This window comes from Leptopilina boulardi, unplaced genomic scaffold, assembly GCF_019393585.1.
Source record: "Leptopilina boulardi isolate dan_hultmark-lab unplaced genomic scaffold, ZJU_Lbou_2.1 LbouV2_204, whole genome shotgun sequence".
NCBI lineage: Eukaryota > Metazoa > Arthropoda > Insecta > Hymenoptera > Figitidae > Leptopilina > Leptopilina boulardi.
In genome coordinates, this window is record NW_026137757.1 from 1,026,499 (window position 1) to 1,050,260 (window position 23,762).

General features: G+C 31.1%; 1 protein-coding gene across 2 annotated transcripts in view; it reads left to right on the top strand.

Annotated features, from left to right (window-relative positions):
- The window catches only part of LOC127278525 (WASH complex subunit 5), a 290,329-nt gene that overhangs the window by 150,809 nt on the left and 115,758 nt on the right, over nt 1–23,762 (top strand). Inside the window, exons 10-11 of one of the 2 annotated variants that reach the window (XM_051300265.1) lie at nt 4,273–4,455; nt 4,925–5,041. In XM_051300265.1, the coding sequence (XP_051156222.1) occupies nt 4,273–4,455; nt 4,925–5,041 (300 nt within the window). The remainder of the gene's footprint in view (nt 1–4,272; nt 4,456–4,924; nt 5,042–23,762) is intronic. The other variant, XM_051300266.1, reaches the window with a different exon arrangement.

The window sequence follows — 23,762 nt, forward strand, 5'->3', positions numbered from 1 at the left end:
AATCAGCAACCCCTAAAACCCTTATACTGTGATTTTTGCTAAAAATAATCATTTTCTAGAAAAGTTGACAGTTGTTTTGACAGCTGTCAATTGTCAAAATGTAAATCTGACATCAGATGGGACATATACGTCCCGCAGGCGTTAAAGGGTTAAACCTTGAACCTTACATTACCCCCAACAGGTTCTAAGTATTCTCCCATTTGCCGTTTATCAATTAATTAATTTGTATAAACAAAGATATTTGATATTGCATACAAAATTGAAAATCAAAGAAGACTCCCTTTTACTTTTTTGACTCGCATTTGGAAAAAAAACTAAAAATTCATATTATTATTTATAATTATCTTTTATTAATACTATAACAAAAATCAACTTTAATTTTTTCATTTTGCAAAACTCACGTAAAAATAGGAGACTGTTTCTATTTACCCCTAAAAACTAGAAATTATGGGTAAATAGAAACAGAAATTCAAACAATATTTTTTATATCAAAGAGAAAAAATTGTTTCTATCAACCCAGGTGCGAATTTCGGTCCGCCGCCAGAGATGGTTGGTTGGCCCATGGTCAGCCCAACTAGGGCTGCACGAGAGTCGGCCGTCCTAGTTGGACCGACCGTGGTTTCCATAGTTGGGCCGACTGTGGGGGATAATGTTCGGCATGACTTGGGCAGCCACAGTTGGGCCGACCATATGGCACGACGGTCGGCAGCCACAGTTGGACCAACCTTGGCCGCCTTAGTTGGGCCGACTATGGAGAACAATGGCCGGCATGAGTAGGGCACCCACAGTTGGGTCGACTATGGGGAACTATGGTCGGCTTGACCTTTGGAGCCACAGTTGGTCCGACTTGGGTACCCATAGTTGGGCCAACCAAGTCGACCCTAGGTCGGTTGACGTTATCAATTCGCTAGTTGGCCCGTCCTCTGGCTGCCCAAGGTGGGCCGACTGAGCACATGATTGGCCCAACTTGTGGCCGACCGCCAACTCGCACCTGGGAAATTACAATACTATTTCCAGCATTATAAAAATGTATTGAAAATAGTATTAATCTATATTCTCATCGGTACATAGCATTTAACAAATATAGACTTGTTTTATAGGTACCCAGTGAGAAATGAAAGGTCTAATCGACGTCTATTTAGCGTCTGGACCAAGATCTAGATAAGGTCTAGGTTGTAGAAGTCGAAATGTTGTTCTAGGGAAATTTTAAAATATCCAGTGCTGTGAGGGGTAATGTAAGTGAGCATCACATTTCGAGTTTTTTCTTAAATACTTAAAAAAAGATTTTAAAAAATTGGTTTTAGACAAGACGTCGGTTTTATATGTTCAAGGTACTGTTTAAACAATTTACTACTTCTTAAAAACACATTTAAATTAACGTCTATTTTTAATTAATTTAAATCAAATTTAGACCTAGACCTGTTCTCAACGTCTTAGACGTCGGATAGACCTTTCTTTTCTCGCTGGGATATTTTATAGCGCATAGACGCAAGATCATTGTTTCTTACATTGAATGTTAAATTTCTTCAGATTTCTATAGGATTTGTCAACATAACAACGGTAAGTATAATGAAAGCAGAGTAAAACTGAGAGAGAAACTGAGAGAGTGAAAGAGAATAAGAGAGAACTACTAAGAACAAGAAAGAATAAAAGAGAATAGGGGACAATAAGAGAGAACTAGAGAGAATAAAAGTGAATGGTATATTTTCAAACTTATGTAATTCATTATTATTTAATAGTTTAAATTACACAGCTGATTACGAATTTGAAGTCAGTTTTCAAAAATTCAAAATGGCGGATCCAATATGGCGGACATTTTTTGAAAAATTTGCCGGATTTGCTTGAAACTCGCTACTCGGGGGTTTTTGGGGTCTCTGATTACGAATTTGAAGTCAGTTTTCAAAAATTCAAAATGGCGGATCCATTATGGCAGGATTTTTTGTCAACTTTATTAGATTCGCTTGAAACTCGTTACATGAGGGTTTTTGATGTCGCTGATTACGAATTTGAAGTCCAATTTACAAAATTTAAAATGGCGAATCCAATAAAGATGTTCTTTTGAGAAATCAAAAACTTGAGTGTTTTAATTCACCCGTATTTACTTTGTATCTTGCGTGTGCCTGCGTCCAGGGCACCTCCACGTGGTGTACATTGGGTAACGCAAATGCCGACGGTACATTATATAGTAAAATAGACGTGATAACATAAACATTGAAACTAAAGATATTACGCGCGTTTAATAGCACAAATTGTAGGTTTTTTTAGATTATGTCCGAATCCTGATATGATAAATTTAAACTGACTTCAAATTCGTAATCAGCGCCCCCAAAAACCCCCGAGTAGCAAGTTTCAAGCAAATCCAGCATTTTTCAAACAAATATCCGCCATATTGGATCCGCCATTTTGAATTTTTGAAAACTGACTTCAAATTCGTAATCAGAGACCCCAAAAACCCCCGAGTAGCGAGTTTCAAGCAAATCCGGCAAATTTTTCAAAAAAATGTCCGCCATATTGGATCCGCCATTTTGAATTTTTGAAAACTGACTTCAAATTCGTAATCAGCGACCCCAAAAACCCCCGAGTAGCGAGTTTCAAGCGAATCCGATAAATTTTCCAAAAAAGTGTCCGCCATTTTGGTTTTTTGAGGTTTTTTCAAAAACCTGATGTGATGGGGTTGAATGGGCCTCGGATTCGGATTCAGCGACCCAAAAGACATAGAAAATATATAGTCAGACCCCCAGATCAGAACTTTTTTTTTTTTTTGTGTGGCTGTGTTATTTTATAATTAACACCATTTTTTAAATAACTCTTTGTATCTTTTAACATTTGCATACTTGAAATTGATTTTTTCTTAAATTTTGTAAGAAATAATTAACTGTTTCTATTTACCTCTAAATTTTAGCAAAGTTGAAAAATTTAGGGGTAAATAGAAATAGTTGATAATTGCGATTTAATGATACCCATATTTTCTACTACCCCATAAAATTGTTCCACGGAAGTTAAATAAAACTCCATGCACAAAAAAACCAAAAGTATTACGATTTGAAAGAAAAAACTTATATTATTGGTGAAACTAAGCAAATCTGTTTCTATAGAGTAAGGATTTTCCCTTCCGGAATGTTTAATAAAAAGTTGAGAAAAATTCGATCCTTGGAAGGAATAAAATAACATACATTTTTATGTTATTTTATTCCTTCCAAGGATCGAATTTTTCTCAACTTTTTATCAAATCTGTTTCTATTTACCCCAACTAACCCTATACGGACAACAGTGTATAGGTTATGATAACAAACTAGAATTTGGAATAACGCATGCGCAGTATACAAGATGCGCAGTATAGCTCAAATACGTATAAAATTTGTGAGGTAATATACGCGCCTTAGGCTGCTCGCACAAGAAAAGACGGAGCAGTGTACAGGATGTGTTTCAAATGAGTTAGAAAAGGAAAGAGCGATATTCCTCTCATTTTCTATCTCATTTGAAACACATCCTGTATACTGCTTCGTCTTTTCTTGTGCGAGCAGCCATAATCTATAGATTCTGAAGGGAGATTTGAGATAAGTCGAGCTGAACTGTGATTGGTCGAGGGTAACCGGAATTGGAAGTTAATTCAAAATTTATTTGTCCTATTCTTTTTTTGGCTTAATTCTTATATGGTCTAAATTTTATTTTGTCTAATCTTACTATATTCTAATTGTTATTTGTTCTAATATTAATCTAACCTAATTCACAATAGGCCTAATCTTAATGTAACCTAATTCTCATTTGGCCAAAAATTTATTTGTCCTAACTCATGGAAGCAAAGCATGAGTGGGAATGTGATAAGACATATTTTTGTTTTTTTTCTCTCTTATGCTGTGTTCATGAACAGGTGACAAATGAAGTTTAGGCCAAGTAAGAATTAAATCAAATGAGAATTAGGTTATCTATTAATAGTTGGCCAAATAAAAATTAGGTTAGATAATTATTAGAACAAAATTAACAATTAGGATATAGTAAGATTAGACGAAATGAGAATTAGACATTGTTGTTTTCGAACCAATCCTAATCCAGCGAGCTAATCCTCTATTTTCTTTATCATTACATTCTTTACAAGTGTTCTAAGCAAATGCTATGCCGGAGTTAAACTCTGGTATGGATACGGACTTTTCTACTTGTGTACTACTACACTGGTTATCTGAATTTATTTATTTGTTATTGTTTAAATTGAAATTATAATGTATTTTGTTTGATGAAGCTAGAATACCTACAAGAGCAATATTATATTTTCAGATGGCTGAGTTGACGTATGCTATATCAGTATTTACAAAAGGAATGTTGTCTTTGAGAAGCGTTTCATTAGGTGTTTTAAGAGTAGATTCTCATCATCTTTTAGAAGATGGTATTCGACAGGAATTGGCGAAAAAAGTTACTTTAGCTTTGCGCAAGAGTTTAGTTTTCGATTTAAAATCAAAGGTACTTAAACTGATTGTAAATAATTTGTAATTAAATAAAAATTATAAGCATAAATTATTTTTATCATATTATCCCTTAAAGCGCACTTGAGTTTTTGACACCCATGCTCAAGATTCATTTTAATTCGTGAAAATTTAATATTTGGGGACATCGACGACAAAGTTTGTATTTAAGTGTCAATTGCTCAAAATCAACTGCGAAAAATTTCTGGATGACTGACATAAAGTGTGAGGTTTGAGGTTATAAGAGTGATTTTAAAACATATTTTTTGTAAATCCTGCAAGTGATGTTTTCCAATATTTAGCGATATGCGATATGTCTCCTTATACTACTTCGTGACGACTATAAAACTTTTTTTTAGTTAAAATAGATATACACACTTTATATTCATGAAAATTTTAAAAGTATGCGCTTTAAGGGTTAATTGAAACATTCATATATATTTCTCAAATATTGTATTATATTGCAGAATCCACTGATGGATAAATTACAAAAATTGGCAAATGTAATGGACGGATATAGGAAATCTTTTCAGTATATTCAAGATTATATAAATATTAATAGTTTAAAAGTTTGGCATGAAGAGGTACGTATTCTGTCGCTCTAAGAAAAAGTTTCTATCTTGCTATAGTAGATGTATTCTTGCAAATTTTAATATGATAATAATTTGATCAGTCAAATAATGTTAAACTAATTATTTTGTCAACTTCTCGGGACGCGTCTCAATCACTCACACACAAACACACATATACAAATAAAAGATAGATAATAAATCATAAAATTTCGAGAAATAATACATAATACAAAAAATATATTAAATTCCTAAAAAAATCAATCAAAAAACCAATAAAAACAATGGGTCAAAAGACCATGGAAAATGAGATACACAAAAAAATATAAAATTAAACTTATCGCTCGTGAGATTTTTAAGATGGTAGCTTCGGTTGGAGTCCTCGGGAATTTTATGTCAAATGAATATTATGTCAAATAAAATTTATGTCAGATAAGATTTATATCAAAGTAATTTTATGTCAAATGATTTTATGTCAAATAAGATTTATGTCAAATGAAATTTAAGGTTTAATCACGCGAGTCACGAACGGTTAGCCTGACAAGTAACACTACCCAATTGTTACTCAACGATTGAGATCGGACTATGGGCATTTTGCACAGAATCGAAAAACATTTGACACGTGTATTTTTATTTTGGCAGACATGATGCTTTAAGGGTTGAAAATGAGGATTGAAATATTTGGATTTTTTATTACCACATATACAATAAAAATCACTATTACACAACAACACCATGAAAAAATCCCGAGTTGAACCTTTATCCTATGTATTTTGATACGCTGAACACGAATCTGGTGTCAGATTTGTTCCATCACGTCAGCAGTTTTTCCTAACCTCAAAAAACATGTCGGATTTCAAGGGTAAGCGGAATGTTTTTAAAGTTTAATGGTTTTACATTAGTATCTGGATGTTTTTTTGGCCCCTGATTACCAATCTGAAGTTAAAAACTTTAAATCCAATATGGTAAAATTAAAATTTTCAAAGAACATAATGGCGGATCCAATATGGCGGACGAATTTTTAAAAATTGTTAGATTTTAATGAAATTTATTATCTAGGGGTTTTTGGGGTCGCTGATTACGAATTTAAAGTCCAATTTTCAAAATTTAAAATGTCGGATGCAATATGCCGCACAAGTTTTTTAAAGTCGTTAGAATTTTATGAAATTTTTTTATCTAGAGGTTGTTGGAGGTTCTGATTACCTACAATCAAAATTCTAAAAATAAATTTAAGTTACTTCGCTGTTTCTCGCTCTCTGATAAACCCAGGAATAACCAACGTGGAGGTGGCGAGTGTCTATTCCCTTTTTGTTTTTTATATTTTTAGTTTTTTTTGTTTTTTGTATTTTTAGTATTTTTTTTTGTTTTTTTCGCTTTTTTATTGTTTTTTTACATTATCTCGTGTAACTTTTTAGTCTTTAATTAAACCTGATAATTTTTACAATAATGAGGAGAACTCTCATATTTTGAGTCAAAAAAATGTTCAAAGCACATGTACATGTAAATCTTGGAAATGAAAATTGATTATGCGTCAGAGATTGCAGTTTTAAGATATTGTTTTTTAAATGCAAATTAACTTCGTAGTCATATAAAATGATTGAATCGGAAAAATGTTTCACGAAGTTTTTCCAGGGTCTAAATCCATAGACATCCAATGGCTGTATCATTCCTGTTGTTCCTGCAGGTATTGTCAAAATTTTCACATCTTTTCCATTAACATTTACCCTGCTCAAATTTTTTTTTGTTTGTCCTGTCCAGGAATCTAATAAAAGAATTGACTGTTGATTAGAAACGGGCAAGTAAATATCCTTATACCATTGAGCTGACAGATAAGAAGTTAACGTTCCTGACCTTGAGGGAAGTACAACAATGTTTTCAGCTTTATAAATGTTTTTTTCAACGAGTGGCCCAAACTTTCCATCTTTTTCCTGCAAAACAATAAACAATGGAGATTTTAACACTCCGCTAGCACTTACAGTGGGTTGAATGGTATAACTATGCGTTAAGGAATTTAAGGATTGAGCAATACATTCAATCTTTGCATCTCCTTTAAAAGATTAAGTTCTTCCGCCGTGTACTTCCAAATTAAAACCTGATTGGTCCGAGTTATAAACATTATCTGCTCCAAATAGCGAGATTTGTTCACTAACATGAGTAAGAAATTGATCTGCTTCTTTTTTAAAACATTTTTATTTGCTAACTGGGTTTGGGTAACAAATTTGTTTACTTTTCGGGACACAATTTTGTGCTCTTTTTTGAAATTATAAATCCATTTTGTGGATGCTGTAAACAATTCTTTGGATACACTCATTCGAGCTCTTGCTTTCAAAGCACATCTTCTTATATATACGTCATGAATCGGCAATGACTTATCGCGTGCATTTTGAAATTCATTTAAGACACACTTGCATATTTCTGATAACTTTTCTCTGTAGCTACCACCATTTTCAACTTGCACTTCCCATCTGTAAAGACTTGCTTTATATTTGAGCTTTTTGAATTAATTTTGCACGGTTTTAAATTTCACTTTTCCATTTTTAGCAGATTTCCAGTATTCAACGGCTCTCTTCTTATAATCAAAAGGTATACTGACTTTAACTTTTTTATTATTACACAGCCCCACAAAAAAAAAGTGTCATGTACTTTTGACCGGAATACCCTAACCCTATGTATTTTGACGCGCTGAATACGAATCCGAAGTCCGTTTTGCTCCATCACGTCAGGATTTTTTTCTAACCTCAAAAAACATGTCGGATTTTGAGAAGTAGGCGATTTTTTTAAAAATTGCTGTATTAACTTCAAACTTGGTATCTGGGGGTTTTTTGTGTCGCTGATTACGAATCTGAAGTTAGATTTTCAAAATCCAAAATGGCGGATCCAATATGGCGGACGAATTTTGAAAAAATTTTAAGATTTACTTCAAACTTGGTATCTGGGGGTTTTTTTGGGTCGCTGATTACGAATATGATGTCAGATTTGAAAAATTCAAAATGGCATATCCAACATGGACTTCTATCGGACATATTAGATACGCCATTATCTGTATCTGGGGGTTTTTTGGGTCGCTGATTACGAATATGATGTCAGTTTTCAAAAATTCAAAATGGCATATCCAGCATGGACTTCTATCGGCCATACTAGATACGCCATTATCAATTTTTGAAAACTGACATCATATTCGTAATCAGCGACTCAAAAAACCCCCAGATACACTATTGCACATTAATTTTTAAAAAATTTCGTAAAATAATGTCCCCCTATCAAAAAAAAATTCAAGGGGTAGTTCCCCCCATAAATCAGCTTTTGGGGAAAAACAAAACATACGTGTCAAATTGTTTTTAAAAAACTACAAAACTGCCAAGTTTCAGAAAAATCGTCGTATGGCACTTCCCTAGTGTTACTTGTCAGCAACTTAGAAAACCTGTAGATACCAAATTTCATAATAATCTGACAATTTTTTAAAAATAATTCCTTAATATTGAATCAGACATGTCGAATTTCGGAAATCTGACATCAGATTCGTAATCAGCGACCCAAAAAACCCCTAGATACCAAGTTTGAAGTAAATCTTAAAATTTTTTCAAAATTCGTCCGCCATATTGGATCCGCCATTTTGGATTTTGAAAATCTAACTTCAGATTCGTAATCAGCGACACAAAAAAACCCCAGATACCAAGTTTGAAGTTAATACATCAATTTTTAAAAAAATCGCCTACTTCACAAAATCCGACATGTTTTTTGAGGTTAGAAAAAAATCCTGACGTGATGGAGCAAAACGGACTTCGGATTCGTGTTCAGCGTGTCAAAATACATAGGGTTAGGGTATTCCGGTCAAAAGTACATGACACTTTTTTTTTGTGGGGCTGTGTTATCAGTAATTACTTCTTCAAAGTCCTCTTCATAATCTTCATCGACTATTACAGGATCTTGTATCACGCTTTCGTCTTCAAATCATAATTTTGAAGAAATTTCAAAAGCTACATTAGCTCCAAGAGCATCTTTTATTACATTTTCCAGCTGTGAAGCAAACTCTTTCTCAACTGTAGTTACGATAGATTCAAAATCATACTGTTGATCATCAAAGCGTTCTCGTAATAGCCGCATAACGTTATTATGATTTATCATTATGGCTATTGGGAAGATCTAGAGTCCTAAAAAGGACTGTTTGAAATAGCTGTAAAAAAAAAATATTCAAATATTTAATTTACTTACTATGGTGCAAACAATGTTTTTCTAAATCTTTGTCATTTTTCAGTGCTCAAATTTTAAGTTCAAGGCAAGAGAAGTATTTATTTATATATACATTTTATATGACTACGAAGTTAATTTGCATTTAAGAAACAATATCTTAAAACTGCAATCTCTGACGCATAATCAATTTTCATTTCCAAAATTTATTAAAATTTTTAAATATGAGTGGTACAAAAGTGTCTACATTGAGGAAAAACCACTAAAATGCGAAACGCCAGTAACTTATTGCTTTAAAACCTGCGACACTACTTGTAATTACTGCGCTAAAATTGCATTTTTCAGATTTGCCTGGTGTACAAAGTACATGTGCTTTGAACACTTTTTTGACTCACAATATGAGAGTTCTCCTCATTATTGTAAAAATTATCAGGTTTAATTAAAGACTAAAAAGTTACACGAGATATTGTAAAAAAAACAATAAAAAAGCGAAAAAAACAAAAAAAAATACTAAAAATACAAAAAACAAAAAAAAAACTAAAAATATAAAAAACAAAAAAAAACAAAAAGGGAATAGACACTCGCCACCTCCACGTTGGTTATTCCTGGGTTTATCAGAGAGCGAGAAACAGCGAAGTAACTTAAATTTATTTTTAGAATTTTGATTGTAGGTAATCAGAACCTCCAACAACCTCTAGATAAAAAAATTTCATAAAATTCTAACGACTTTAAAAAACTTGTGCGGCATATTGCATCCGACATTTTAAATTTTGAAAATTGGACTTTAAATTCGTAATCAGCGACCCCAAAAACCCCTAGATAATAAATTTCATTAAAATCTAACAATTTTTAAAAATTCGTCCGCCATATTGGATCCGCCATTATGTTCTTTGAAAATTTTAATTTTACCATATTGGATTTAAAGTTTTTAACTTCAGATTGGTAATCAGGGACCAAAAAAACATCCAGATACTAATGTAAAACCATTAAACTTTAAAAACATTCCGCTTACCCTTGAAATCCGACATGTTTTTTGAGGTTAGGAAAAACTGCTGACGTGATGGAACAAATCTGACTCCAGATTCGTGTTCAGCGTATCAAAATACATAGGATAAAGGTCCAACTCGGGATTTTTTCATGGTGTTGTTGTGTAATAGTGATTTTTATTGTATATGTGGTAATAAAAAATCCAAATATTTCAATCCTCATTTTCAACCCTTAAAGCATCATGTCTGCCAAAATAAAAATACACGTGTCAAATGTTTTTCGATTCTGTGCAAAATGCCCATATTCCGATCTCAATCGTTAAGTAACAATTGGGTAGTGTTACTTGTGAGTGGATTTTGTTGAACTTTTCTTGGAGAAGTTCGTCAGATTTTGAATGAAACTAATCTCCTCTTTGATGCAAGTTTTATTGATAACAAATAGTTCGACGAATTGTCCCAAAAAGTGCAACTTTCAATTTCTGGATTTTTTCACGAAATTAAACGAATTTACCGGTATGAATAAGAATACACATAGACACAAATACAAGTTACTGTCATACAATGATTTATCCATCTATCTAAATTACATCAGTTTCTTTAAAATGTATTTGTTCAAAAGTTCTTAAACTACCCAGATAACATCGAAGTATGCAGGAAGTTAAGGGTCGTAAGTTCGGAAGTTAACGTTGTTAACCCTTTCATACCCAAATTATTTTGAGATCACCTAAAATTTTTTAAAGGCTGTAAACATGTTGTTAGGGTTTTCTTTTCAATTTTTTTCACATTTGTACTCGACTATACACACGAGGTCAGATAGAGTTAGTCTTTTTGTACCTCGATAAAGTGTAGTAACTCCTCATAATAAAATTGTTATTTTTTTCGAAATCCGTTTTAACTATTTAATTTATTCTGCTAAATTCCATAGGTTATGGGCCCAGAATAATTTTAAGTTGTCTCGGTGGGAACGAGAAATGTGTAAATAACTCGTAGAAGTTAAGTGAGCAGTGTTTTTGTGTCAAATGTTTTGATTGTAAAAAATGACATCTGTATCGAGTAATCAGACATCAAACGTGAAACCATTCGATGGTTCAGGTTTTTCGAACTGGGAATTTTGAATAAAATTAGTGTTACAACAACCAGAAGTTTTAAATATTCTTGAAAAAGATCCATCCGAAAATGATGCAGAACTAGCAATATTTAAGAAGTCTGATGTAAAAGCAAGGAATATATTAGTGCAATGTTTATCAGACAATATGCTTAGCAATACGTATCAGAAGAAAGGAATTTCAACACGAGTTCAATTACAAGGGAAACTTAGAAGTTTAAAATATACTGAGGGTACAGCATTGAATGTATTTTTGACAGAATTTGAACAGACTGTGTATGAATTAAAAAGAGCTGGTCAAAAATGTAATGGAGTGAAATTGTGTTCCAGTTATTGTCGTCAATGCCCCAATCTTATCAAACAGTAACGACTGCAATTGACATAATGTTTTATCAAGACGAATGAGTCGGTATCAAAACTACACATGAATTTTCATAAAAAAGTTATATTGTACAAAACATAAAAATTAATATTTTTTACATTATACTTTTTTAAAGCTGTCTTTATTTTTTGTTAATTTAAACTTTTTTTGTAAATGAAAAAAAAAATGTTTATTTGTTATAAAAAATATTTTAATTAAAGATATATGGCTTTGTGACAAGTTACTTTATAACTTATTATCTGTTCGAAAGTTAGAAGAAAAAGGTTTTCACATTTTGTTCAAAGATAAAAAAGTTCATATAATGAAAAATAGTAAAGTGATATTAAAAGGTTATCTACATGGAAATTTATATATCGTGACATTAAAATCATTACGAAATTTCAGTGATTGTGTTGATGCAACTGTAGAAAATACGCTACAGCACAGAAGGATGGGACACTTATCTCGTTTTCCCGTTCCTGGTAAATGTGTCATGTGTTTAAAAGGAAAACAAACCAGGCTTCCGTTTAAAAGTATTCCAGAGGAACGAAAAGCAAGTCGCATTTTGGAAGTGATTTCAAGTGATGTTTATGGTCCGATAAATCCATCAACATATGAAGGAAAACAATATCACGTAACCTTCATTGATCATCATTCGCATTTTACAATGTGCTATTTGTTAACAAAGAAAAGTGAAGTTTTTGAAAAATTTCAAGAGTACGTTCAACTTGTGGAAGCGAAGTTTGGAACGAAAATTGAAAGATTCCCGTGTGATAATGCAGAGGCGAATATACGTCTGACGAGATGAAGAATTTCTGCATTCAAAAAGGAATAAAATGCCAATTTACAATCGCAAGGAATCCTGAACAAAATGGTGTTGCGGAAAGATATAACCGCACTATCATGGACAAAGCTAGGTGTTTGATTTTCAATTCCGATCTGGACAAATCCTTTTGGGGCGAAGCTGTAAGAACAGCTGTATTTCTTACAAATCGAACGCAGACCGGTGTATTGACAAACAATCTGACTCCAGCAGAAATATAGTACAACGAGAAACCTAAAATGAGTTAAATAAAACTATTTAGATCAATTGCATATAATCTTATTCCGAAAGAAGATAGAAGATCGAAACTTGATTCACACAGTAAAAAATTAGTAACGGTGGGATATGCAGATAACGGCTACAGATTGTGGGATGCAGAAAACAAAAGAATTGTGCTGGGAAGAAATGTAGTATTTGAGACCTGAAACAAAACAAAACATTAAAATAATTACTGAAGATTTTGACAATCAAAATGAAGACAGAAGAACCACACGTCAACGAGGAGAATGAAGCGGATGGAAATGCAGAAAGAACGGAAGAGGATGTCAATTTAAGGAGAAGCACGAGAAACAGAAAACATCAAAAATACTTGCAAGATTTTAAGGTTGATTTCAATCCAGAATTTGAGGCGAATCTGATGACAGCTTTATCAGCAGGTTGTTTATTGTCTGATTTACCCAGCAGTTTCAGTGTGCACATACGTTGCACACTTCACTGCAACGTATGTGAAAAGTTCGCTGAAATTGCTAACAAATAGTTACATACAAAGACAGATGGTTCTAGTGTCATAAAACAAAATAAACGCGATGGCTCAACCCTGACTACCCTCCCTTAAGCAATAATTTAGTAAATAAGGTATTTTGCAACTGATATTCCTTAAGTGAATTTAAAAAATATATATCAAATAAATACTAAAATTAATATTTAAATAAATCATTATTTCAATCAAACATGTTTTAATTATTAAGTGGGATAAGTAAGAGAAACAAAGATTTTAGAAATAAATACAAAACATATATTTATTTATTTAAACATAAATTGCTTAGCAGTTTTATTTGGCACTTTTAATACTTATAATGTTTAGATCTAACTTTACAAACACAAAATATTTTAATTTTCATTTGTAGGAAACAAAACGATGCTGATAAGGAATTATTAAATAAATTCCAATAAGAGGGACAAAATTAAAAGAAAAATGTTAAATTAAATGAAACAAAACTCAATTAACCCTCTAGGTACGGGTGGGAGATAGATTTAACAATTTTTTTTAACAATTTTACTGTAGAAACAAATATCTAATACTTACAGTAGGTTTCAGTAAGTAAAGAAGAGTGTTTCTGTACCATCGAAAATCGTTATTTAATTGTTTAAACATTAAAAATATTATAATTGTCAATAAACAAGATTAAGTGAATTGTTCAAGTTTGATGCGATAATTTTTTAAAAGAAAGTAAGTGTTAATAGTTTTTATGGTAAAATAATTACGTATATTTTATATTGATAATATTTCAAATTAAATTTATGTTCAGTAACTTATGTTTGATTTTATTTTAAATAATTTATATAATTTATATAATATATAAAGTCCTGATGGCATTTTCAAGTCCAATAACAAAAAACATTGAATTTACCGTTTTTTTTAATTTCAACAATTTTCCTCCAAATCCGAAGCATAAATTAGATAAACTAAAGCCTTGAAAAAATTTTATGATAACTTCTTAACACTCTCGGCATTAGAGGTTAAACAAAATTAAATAAACATGAATATAAATATTTTAACAAAATTGAAAGAAATATAACGTTGACTTTTGATTTTGCTTTTTGTTATTATTTAATGTCTTTTGGATGGTTCCAGTATATTTTGCTTCTTGGATGTTGACTTGGATATTTGTATCTTCGGTTTGTTTAAAGACTGAGACTTGTATATTAACATTTCTTGTTTTAACTTTTGATGTTTGAATTTTTACATTTTTATATTTACGTAGTGTTATATCATTATCAGTTTGAATCGATATATCAGCCATTATTTTATTTAAAAAGTCAATATTATTATTTGAGAGGTAAGAGAGACATCAAAATTTTCTTGATCGATTTGAGTCAAAACATCCATACCTAATGGGAAATCTTTAATTCTAGTAGAATCTCCTTTTACGTTTCTAAGTTCATCCTCGGCATTGTAAGCATCTAACTTGGCGGGAATGAATTGTTCGTGTATGCCGGAAATGGATTTCAATAAGTTTGTGTAAGGTTTTATATATTACCAACCAGGATGTATTTTATTTTTCTGTTCATCATCTTCGGTCCATTCTCCAACTATATTAAATTCATCTTTTCTTTGTTGTATATATAATTTTAATTTTCTTTTAACATTTTTTGTAAATGCTAGTAGAATATTATATTTATCAACTAGTTTCTCATAATCTACTACCGGGACGAACATTTTGGATTAAATGAATCAAAAATGACAACAACAACAAAAATCTGCAACATAAAATTTAAGAAAAATGATTTTAGGGAGAGAAAATATAAGGTTTCAAATATTCTATATAAGTTTTGGTCACAAATTGGTCATTAAGGGTACTAATTTCATAAACAGTAGGGGGCAAAACTTTCGAAATCTTATAAGGTTCATCAAATTTACGGTTTAATTTAGCAGCAATATGTTTTACTTTTAAGGTGAGTGTTCTATTACGAACCAGGACTAAATCTCCAACTTTATATTCAATATTTCTTCTATGAGCAATATATGCCATGATTTAAAAAGGCAAGGGAAGTTTTAATGGAGTCATGAAAAGAAACGAAAATCAAAGAGGTGTTCATCCCAAGTTCGATAGTCATTTTTGATAAATGAAATAATTATAGTTTTAAGCACTTTGTTGACACAGTCGACAGGGTTAGCTTGGGGATGGTAAGGGGGAGAATTTGAATGAATGATATTAAATTCTGAAGCTAGGGATTTTATAACACTATGTACAAATGCGGTGCCATTATCTGTATGAAGGATTCGTGGTCTTCTCCATCTATTTATGATCAATTCATACATGACATGACAAATTATTTTCTTGACGCACTTTCTTTTCATCTTGAGTTTCCATTGATATTTTCCTTCTCCTACATGCCAAATTTTTAACCTTGCGTATTTTCTTTTCATCTTCAGTTTTTATAGATAATTTCTTTTTTTTGCATGTTAAATTTTTTTTGCGCTCTTTCTTTTTTATTTCTGTTTTATTACGATTACGTTTTCTCAATCTCTCATTCTCCTGTCTTATTATTTTCTGCTCATATGTAACTTCGGGCCTTGCCTTCCTTTTTCTTCCCTTCTCTTTATTTGCTCGATTTATCTTTTTATCATTTTCTTTACTCAGAAAATTCTTCATTTTTAAATATTCATGTGCTGAAATTTTGTTCACATTATTATCAGTTGTACGAATTATTTTCTTTTCCTTAGTGTCATTTAGAGAATGTTTAATTTTTAAATCTTGTGTTAATAGAACTCTGTTAATATTATTACTGTGCGAAGTATTAAAAACAGAACCAATTTTGCCTTTTATCCAATAAAACTACCAAATATTCAAAAGAATTAGAGAACTATGAGTAACTATGAATCAGTAACTACTGATCAGCCAATAAGTGTAAAAAGGACACTCTTATATGAGTAATCAATAGTTATACCTGTATTAAAACCCCGGAACAAATACCACAAAAAAACCAACCATTGGACAATAGAACCTTTGTTAATGGGGATTAACTCTGAGGACCCAGGTAATAATTTCTTCTTTCACATTTATTATATAGAAAAATAAAGATGTACCAACCCTTGGTCAATAGAACCTTTGTTAATGAAGATTAACTCTGAGTACATAATGAAATGTACTGTAGGTTTACATTGACATCGGCACGTCTGAGGGCTCGAAATTTTTTCCGTGTATTATCACATGGAAATATAAAGATAAAAGTTAAAAACTGAAGAGGTAATGTATATCTTTCATTCTCACATCAAGGAATATAACATATAATTTTCATTTAATATTGCATTTCTCTATCTAGAGGATTCAAAATAACATAAGAATATCTTCGCCTAAAAATCTTACTCTTCTTTCTTTCTGTTTTCAAAATAAAAAAATATGTATATACCAGTATTAGACTCTCAGAACAATTACCACAAACAATACCAATCCTTGGACAATAGAGCCTTTGTTAATGAAGATTAATTCTGAGGGGCCAGGTAATAATTTTTAAATTATTTTAATAAAATTTTCTGGGGCTCTAATACAGGTAGGGGAGAGTGATAAACAGTGGGACAGTTTAAACAGTAGCACACTTTAATTTTCTGAAAAAACTACTTAAAGAAACTCGACCAAAATTTAAATGTAAACCATGTTTATGACAACACAATATCTCCAAAAATTTTAGCCACATTGATTCATTATTTACAAAGCAAATTGAAAAAAACTGTTTTTGACGTTACGGAGTAAATTTTTTCTTGAAATCGAGTTGAAATACAATGCTGATTTTTATATAGATAGAACAGTTTTAAAAAAAGTGTAATTGTTACTTCGTTTACACATGTTTTTTAGTATAATATCCAATAATTTAAAATATTTTAAAATTTTACAAACAATTTTTATTTTAATAATTTCTTGCGATTGCTCAATTTAAACAGTGGGACATTAAACACTGGGACAGGCAAAAATTTAAGTTTATGAAACGTGGATTTTGGCAACACTAATTATAAGTTGTGTCAGTTATACGCATGCACATTTATACTTACACAGCGACTAAAAATGTGATTTTTTTATGCTTAAATACATTAAAAAATTCAAAATTTATAATTATTACAGTTATTCTTCGGCAACATTTGAAAAATAACACTTGATAAGAGAACGACTATTCAAATTTTCCTCCAAATTGTTTTTAGGTTATGACCAAATTATGACGTATGGTCAGCAGTACTGTAAACGTAAAAAAAATAATAGCAATTTTTCATAAGAAACTTGACATCGTATTATAAAAATGTAAAATATTATTAAATTATGAGTGTTTTGCAACATTTGTTAACGTTATTTAATGCAAAACATATATATTTATAAAGTATGAAGCAGAATATTATTATTGAAACAAATATTCATTATTTAATAATAGGTGTCCCACTGATTAACACAAACCTTGAAAACAAGAAAAATGTATCAAGTTCCAAAAACTAGAAATTTTTCTATTTAATCACAATATAATTTAAAAAGAATATATGCATTATGTAGAAAAGAGTTCAAACTTTATGGTAATACCAAAAAGTGTCAAAAAATATATAAAATTGAAAAAAAGTGTTCTTATGCCATTTTGAATTGTCTAGATAGAGAAACGCAATGTTAAACAAAGAAGTACTTATGTTATATTCCTTGGTGTAAGAAAGAAAGGTATGTGTTACCTATTCAGTTTTATACTTTTTATACTCGAAGAAACTCAGTTACCCCAAAAAGAACATTTTTACAGTACATTGAATGATTCAAATATATCAGATCAAGAATATTTACATGCTCAGCAAGTATGATCAGAATTTAATTGTAAAAGTCTTAGTGATTACGTTTATTTAAATATGAAAACTGACATCTTGCTGCTTGCTGATTTCCGTGAAAAATGCTTAAAAGAATACAGGTTAGATCCTGCACAATATTACACGATACCGGGTTTTACTTGGGATGCTATGTTAAAATATACAAATGTAAAGCTGGAACTGCTCATTGACATTGATATGATCATGTTTATTAAACGTGGTATAAGAGGGGGCATAAGTCAATGTACAAATCGTTATGATAAAGCAAATAATCAAGATATGAAAGAATACAATGTCAATGAGGAGATTGCAATACTAGTCAACGAAAAAAGGCTAGTAATGAAGTCGAGAAAAACTTGTTTAAACTAATGAACAATGCGGTATATGGTAAGACAATGGAGAATGTACGTAATCACGTAAACGTGAAAGTCGTGACAAAGTAGGAGGGTAGGTACGGGGCAGAAGCTTTTATTGATAAACCTAACTTCCACACGAGAGCTATCTTTAGTGAAAATTTGATAGCTGTGGAACTTAGAAAGACTAAGATGTATATGAATAAACCGATTTATATAGGTCTTAGCGTTTTAGACGTTTCGAAAACTCTCATGTACGATTTCCATTATGATTATATGAGGAAAAAGTATGGAAACAACTGTAAACTACTTTATACTGACACTGACAGCCTTATTTATAATATCAAATGTGAGGATATCTATTCTGATATGAAAGCAGACATTTTCAAATTTGATACTTCTGATAATCCCATGAATAATGTATATGGCATTCCGCAAACCAACAAAAAAGTGTTAGGTCTTATGAAAGACGAATGCAATGAGAGGATTGACACTGAATTTGTTGGTTTGCGTAGTAAAATGTACAGTTTACGTGTGGATAATCAAGATTTCTTAAAAAAGGCAAAAGGTGTAAAGTCTAATGTAGTTAAGAAACACATAACTTTTAATGATTACATTTATTGTTAAAAAAATATTAAAATTCAATCTCGAACTCAATATTCCATTCGATCCAAACTCCTCAAGGTCCTTACTTTAAAACAGAAAAAATAGCCCTAAATTCCTACGATGACAAAAGATTTTTATTGAAACATAACACTGACACTCTTGCATGGGGTCATTATATTATAGAAAGAGATAAAGTTATGGAAAGTGATGTAGAAATAATAGAATTATAAAGTAAAATATAAGTATTTATTGTAATAGAATATAAGTATTATATTGTAAATAGAAAAGACAAATGAGGGCCTGGAAAGCACAACCGACGAAGCGCTCGGACTCAGGCAGTGAGTAGTGGGGATATTGCCAGTTAGGACGCACTCACACCTCCGGCTGCCTGCACAGGCAGCCAGTGAGAGCCAATCAGAGAGTCAGTAGATCGAAATATGGCAATATCCCCACTACTCACTGCCTGAGTCCGAGCGCTTCGTCGGTTGTGCTTTCCAGGCCCTCAAATGTAATTTTATCTATATTTATGAATATTTATTGATGTTATTTATTATATTGAGCAATATTTTATTGATGTTATGCTATACACATTGGTTCTAAAATAAATGAAATTTTTTTTTATATACACTGAAACTTTGTTTACTTTTATTTAATAAAACCTTAATATAGTTTAACATACAGGAAATAAAGAAATTCACTAAATAGTTAATATTTTTATATATATTTTATTTTATAAATACATACATTATTACATTTTAGATAAACATTACTTCAAAGTCAGTTTAACTTTTCTAATAGTTTACTTCAACTTTTTCAAAAGTTAACTTTAATTTTTCAAAAAGTTAACTTTAACTTTAAAAAAAATTTTAATTTCTGATTTATTTATCCAACTATTGTGAGAATTATCAAATCCAAGCCATTTTACATAGACTTTATTATGACGATTTTTGAGAACTTTCTCGACAAGATAAACATCTCAACATTTGACTGTAGAAATTTCTTCTTCATAGAAACCGCCTTCGATGGGTTGATCTTTATAATCCTTCAGCTTGTATGTTAACGGATTCGTTGATTTTACTTGAGTGATGGAGAATATTTCAGTTGTCCAGGTTGGGTGTGTATCCTTTTTCAAAAACATTCTTATACTTGCTAACTCGCACTTTATCACCAACTTTGAATTTTGCTTTCTTAGATAAAATTTTCCTTTGTTTGGATATGCGTTTCAACAGTCTCTTTTCATCTTCTCTACTGACATCCTTAGGTTTCATTCTAATAGTGCGATGTTTATTATTATTATACTTTTTCACAAGAGATGGTAAAATGTCTTCCCATTTGTAATTTCCTCGTAAGTTGAACTGTGGACACATCATATTTTTTAATGTACGGTTAAATCTTTCAATAATTAAAGCTTTTAAATTACTATAAGTTGAATACAGTGTAATTTTATATGATTTCATTAAACTCTCAAATACAGATTAATAAAATTCTTTCCCTTTATCAGTATGCAATTTTTTTGGAACACGTCCATTTACAAGTATAGATTCCATAGCTTCAGAAACATCTTTTCCACTCTTACTTTTTACAGGAATAGCCCATGCATACTTAGAAAATATATCTACAACTGTAAGCATATATTTAAAACCTTTATTAACTTTAGAATAAGGTATCATTTCAACTAAATCTGCTTGCCAGGTTTTATCAATTCCACGCATTTCTACTTTTCGATGTGGATAATTTCTCCTAGCTTACCTATGTAACTCTGTCACAACTGTTAACTTTTGATCATTCATGTTGTAGGATTTGTAACAAAAAATTATCTTAATAGAACAATATTCAATATAACAATGATCTTAATTTTACAAGTTCAGCTTTAATATATAATTTGAGCTTCCCGTAATTCTTCAATTATTGACATAATTTTATTGTTATGACTTGAATTGCCAGCCTGTTATGATGCAACAAGTAACCGTAGAGATCAACAATCTCATTTGGATCATCCCAATAGACATAGACAGGATATGATTGTTTCTTCACCATAATAATTGTGGTAATTGAGGTTTTTTTTCAAATAAGAATCTCCAGATTTGAGCAAAAGTTTTGCAATAACATTAGTATATTTTAAAGTCTTATTACTACAAATAGGTTTATTTGGACTATAATTCTTTCTATATGCATTCGTACTACGCAGGATTTCTTTATAGTTTACGAAATCATTAGCATTTGTTAACTTTTGATCAGGTTTTTGTCGGAATATGAGTTCCAATAATCAATCCGTTTTAGAATATTTTTTTCTTCCTAATTAGGTTAATGTAAGAACCTTCAAAATTAATTTGCATATCACCAATCATATATGTACCGTCGGGAAGTTTACGTACTCCATAAACCGTATCTATATATTGTTTCCTATTTTTGTCCAACATTTGTAGAAATTTCTTTGTTAATATATCAGAATCTTCTTCCACAATATTAACCACATTACTTTCATCTTTAATATCGTACATGCCTTGCTCATGAAAGGCATCATTAAGTATATTATTATTTTGCTCATTAGTAATAACATTATGATTCTCTTCATTTGGCAATCTATCAATTATATTTTCTTTTGTTAAATTTTGCATGTCTTCTTCTACATAAATAGGATCATAAAACGTTATATCATCATTATAAATAGATTTGTTGAAAGGTGTATCTTTACTAATAGCAGTCTGAAAAGATGATTCAAAGTCTTCTTCTTCTTTCTTTACATGGTTTTGAAAATTTTCCATCTTTATAGGATTTTTAGTTATATTCACTAATTTTTCCAATGGAGTAACTAATGGTTAAAAGGTTTTTTTCAACATATTTTCAGCTGACTCTCTGCCACTTATAAGAATACGATGTTTTCGACGTATAGCATAACTTGCTGCTGCTATTTGATGTAGCGTCTCTCGCTCTTTTCGAAACATGTTTATTTATGAAAGTCTCAAGCTGAACTAATGTAATTCTCTTGAAATGCTTAATATTTATAACTGAATAAAGTAAAAAAAATTTCACAGGTAGTTATGAAATTAAAAATATAGAAGCATATTTGAGACGTCAAATACCAGATGACGATTATTTAGCAATAAATTCCAACAATAGTACATTAGGATGCAATATTAAATCAAATCTTTCGATTGATTTTACTCCTGAAGATTGTATTGGTAGTTTATTGGGATTCACTGCTCGCAAACTAATGCCGAATGTAAAACATTTCTCCGATTTACCTGTATAAATATTGAAAGTGAATGCTCTACGCATTGAACGTAGTATTACCACTGGAGCGTATATAAATGGTAAAAGTTCACACTATACATGAATTTTTCCCTACTGTTCCACCGGGCTATAAGATTGTAGAAGTTCGAGCACACATCATTTACCTTCCAGTCGCCGTAAGAACAATAAATAACATTCAGCTACGTATAGTAGATCAGAACGGTATTTTGGTTAATTTCAGAGGAGAGACAATAACAATCCGTTTACACATTAAATCAATGTAATGGGTATTGTTTATAATCGAAAAGTTGGAACTATTTATAAAACTTAAACACCATGTCCACCGAAGATCAGTTTGAATACAACTCGCAAAGTGTTAACACCTCAGAGTCGACAATTCCTGAAGCAGTTAGGTCTACGAATCAGAAATCAAAACTAAGGAAGAGAAAGAAGAAAACATTTTTTCTTGTATATTTTGTGTCGCTGTTATAAGGAAAATGGAGGAGATTCTCAGCATTCCAGCATCAGTGAATTTTGATGAATCCATAGCTAATTATGAGATTCACTGTCATCAACCATATGCATCCTCATCGTTTAACAATTGTGATTATAAAAAAATTGTTATGAACGCTAAACATGAACTGATTTTAATAAGAGCACGTGGTGATATAAATTCTATTATTCAAAAGGGCGAAGGTGCAGATGAACAGTTCAAAATACAAATTAATAAAGTGGAATGGTTAGTGCCATATGTTTTATACCATCTGATAATATATAAAATCAAATTATTGACATTTATCGCAAAAGATCCACTAATTTCTATGAGTTTTCGATCGTGGGAAATCTCTGAATATCCTTTAATTCCGTCAAGTACAAGATTCATGTGGCAAATAAAATCGTCAACACAATTAGAGAAGCCTCGATATGTAATTGTTGGATTCCAAACAGAAAGAAAAGATAAACGTTAAAAGTCTGCCTGTTATTTCGATCACTGTGACATTACAAATATAAAACTCTTTTTGAATTCACAATTATATCCTTATGGAAACTTAAATCTAAATTTTAATCAAAATCAATATTCTACACTTTATGATATGTATGCGAATTTTCAATCTTCTTACTATGGAAGAGATTCTGAACCCATATTGAAGCTTGAAACTTTTAAATCGTTGGTTCCTCTAATTGTTATTAATTATTAAAAACAAAATGAGTTTCTCAAGCAAACTTCAGTTGATGTACGTTTGGAATTTGTAGCTAGAAATAATATACCTGCTAAAACAACTGCTTATTGCCTCATCATACATGATCGCATTGTACAGTATAAACCATTCAGCGGTATAGTTAAGAAGATGTAAAGCAGTGGAGGGGGCAAAATGAAAGTAGTGGGGGGTTGAACTGAGAGGTATATAACTCACGTTCTTAGGATAAAAATTTATTTCTATTCTAGAATGGAGTTCATCGTAGACGTTCAAGGTTTCAAGAAACCCTGCAACGATTTCATTTTCAAACAGTTGGCTATACTTCCTCTT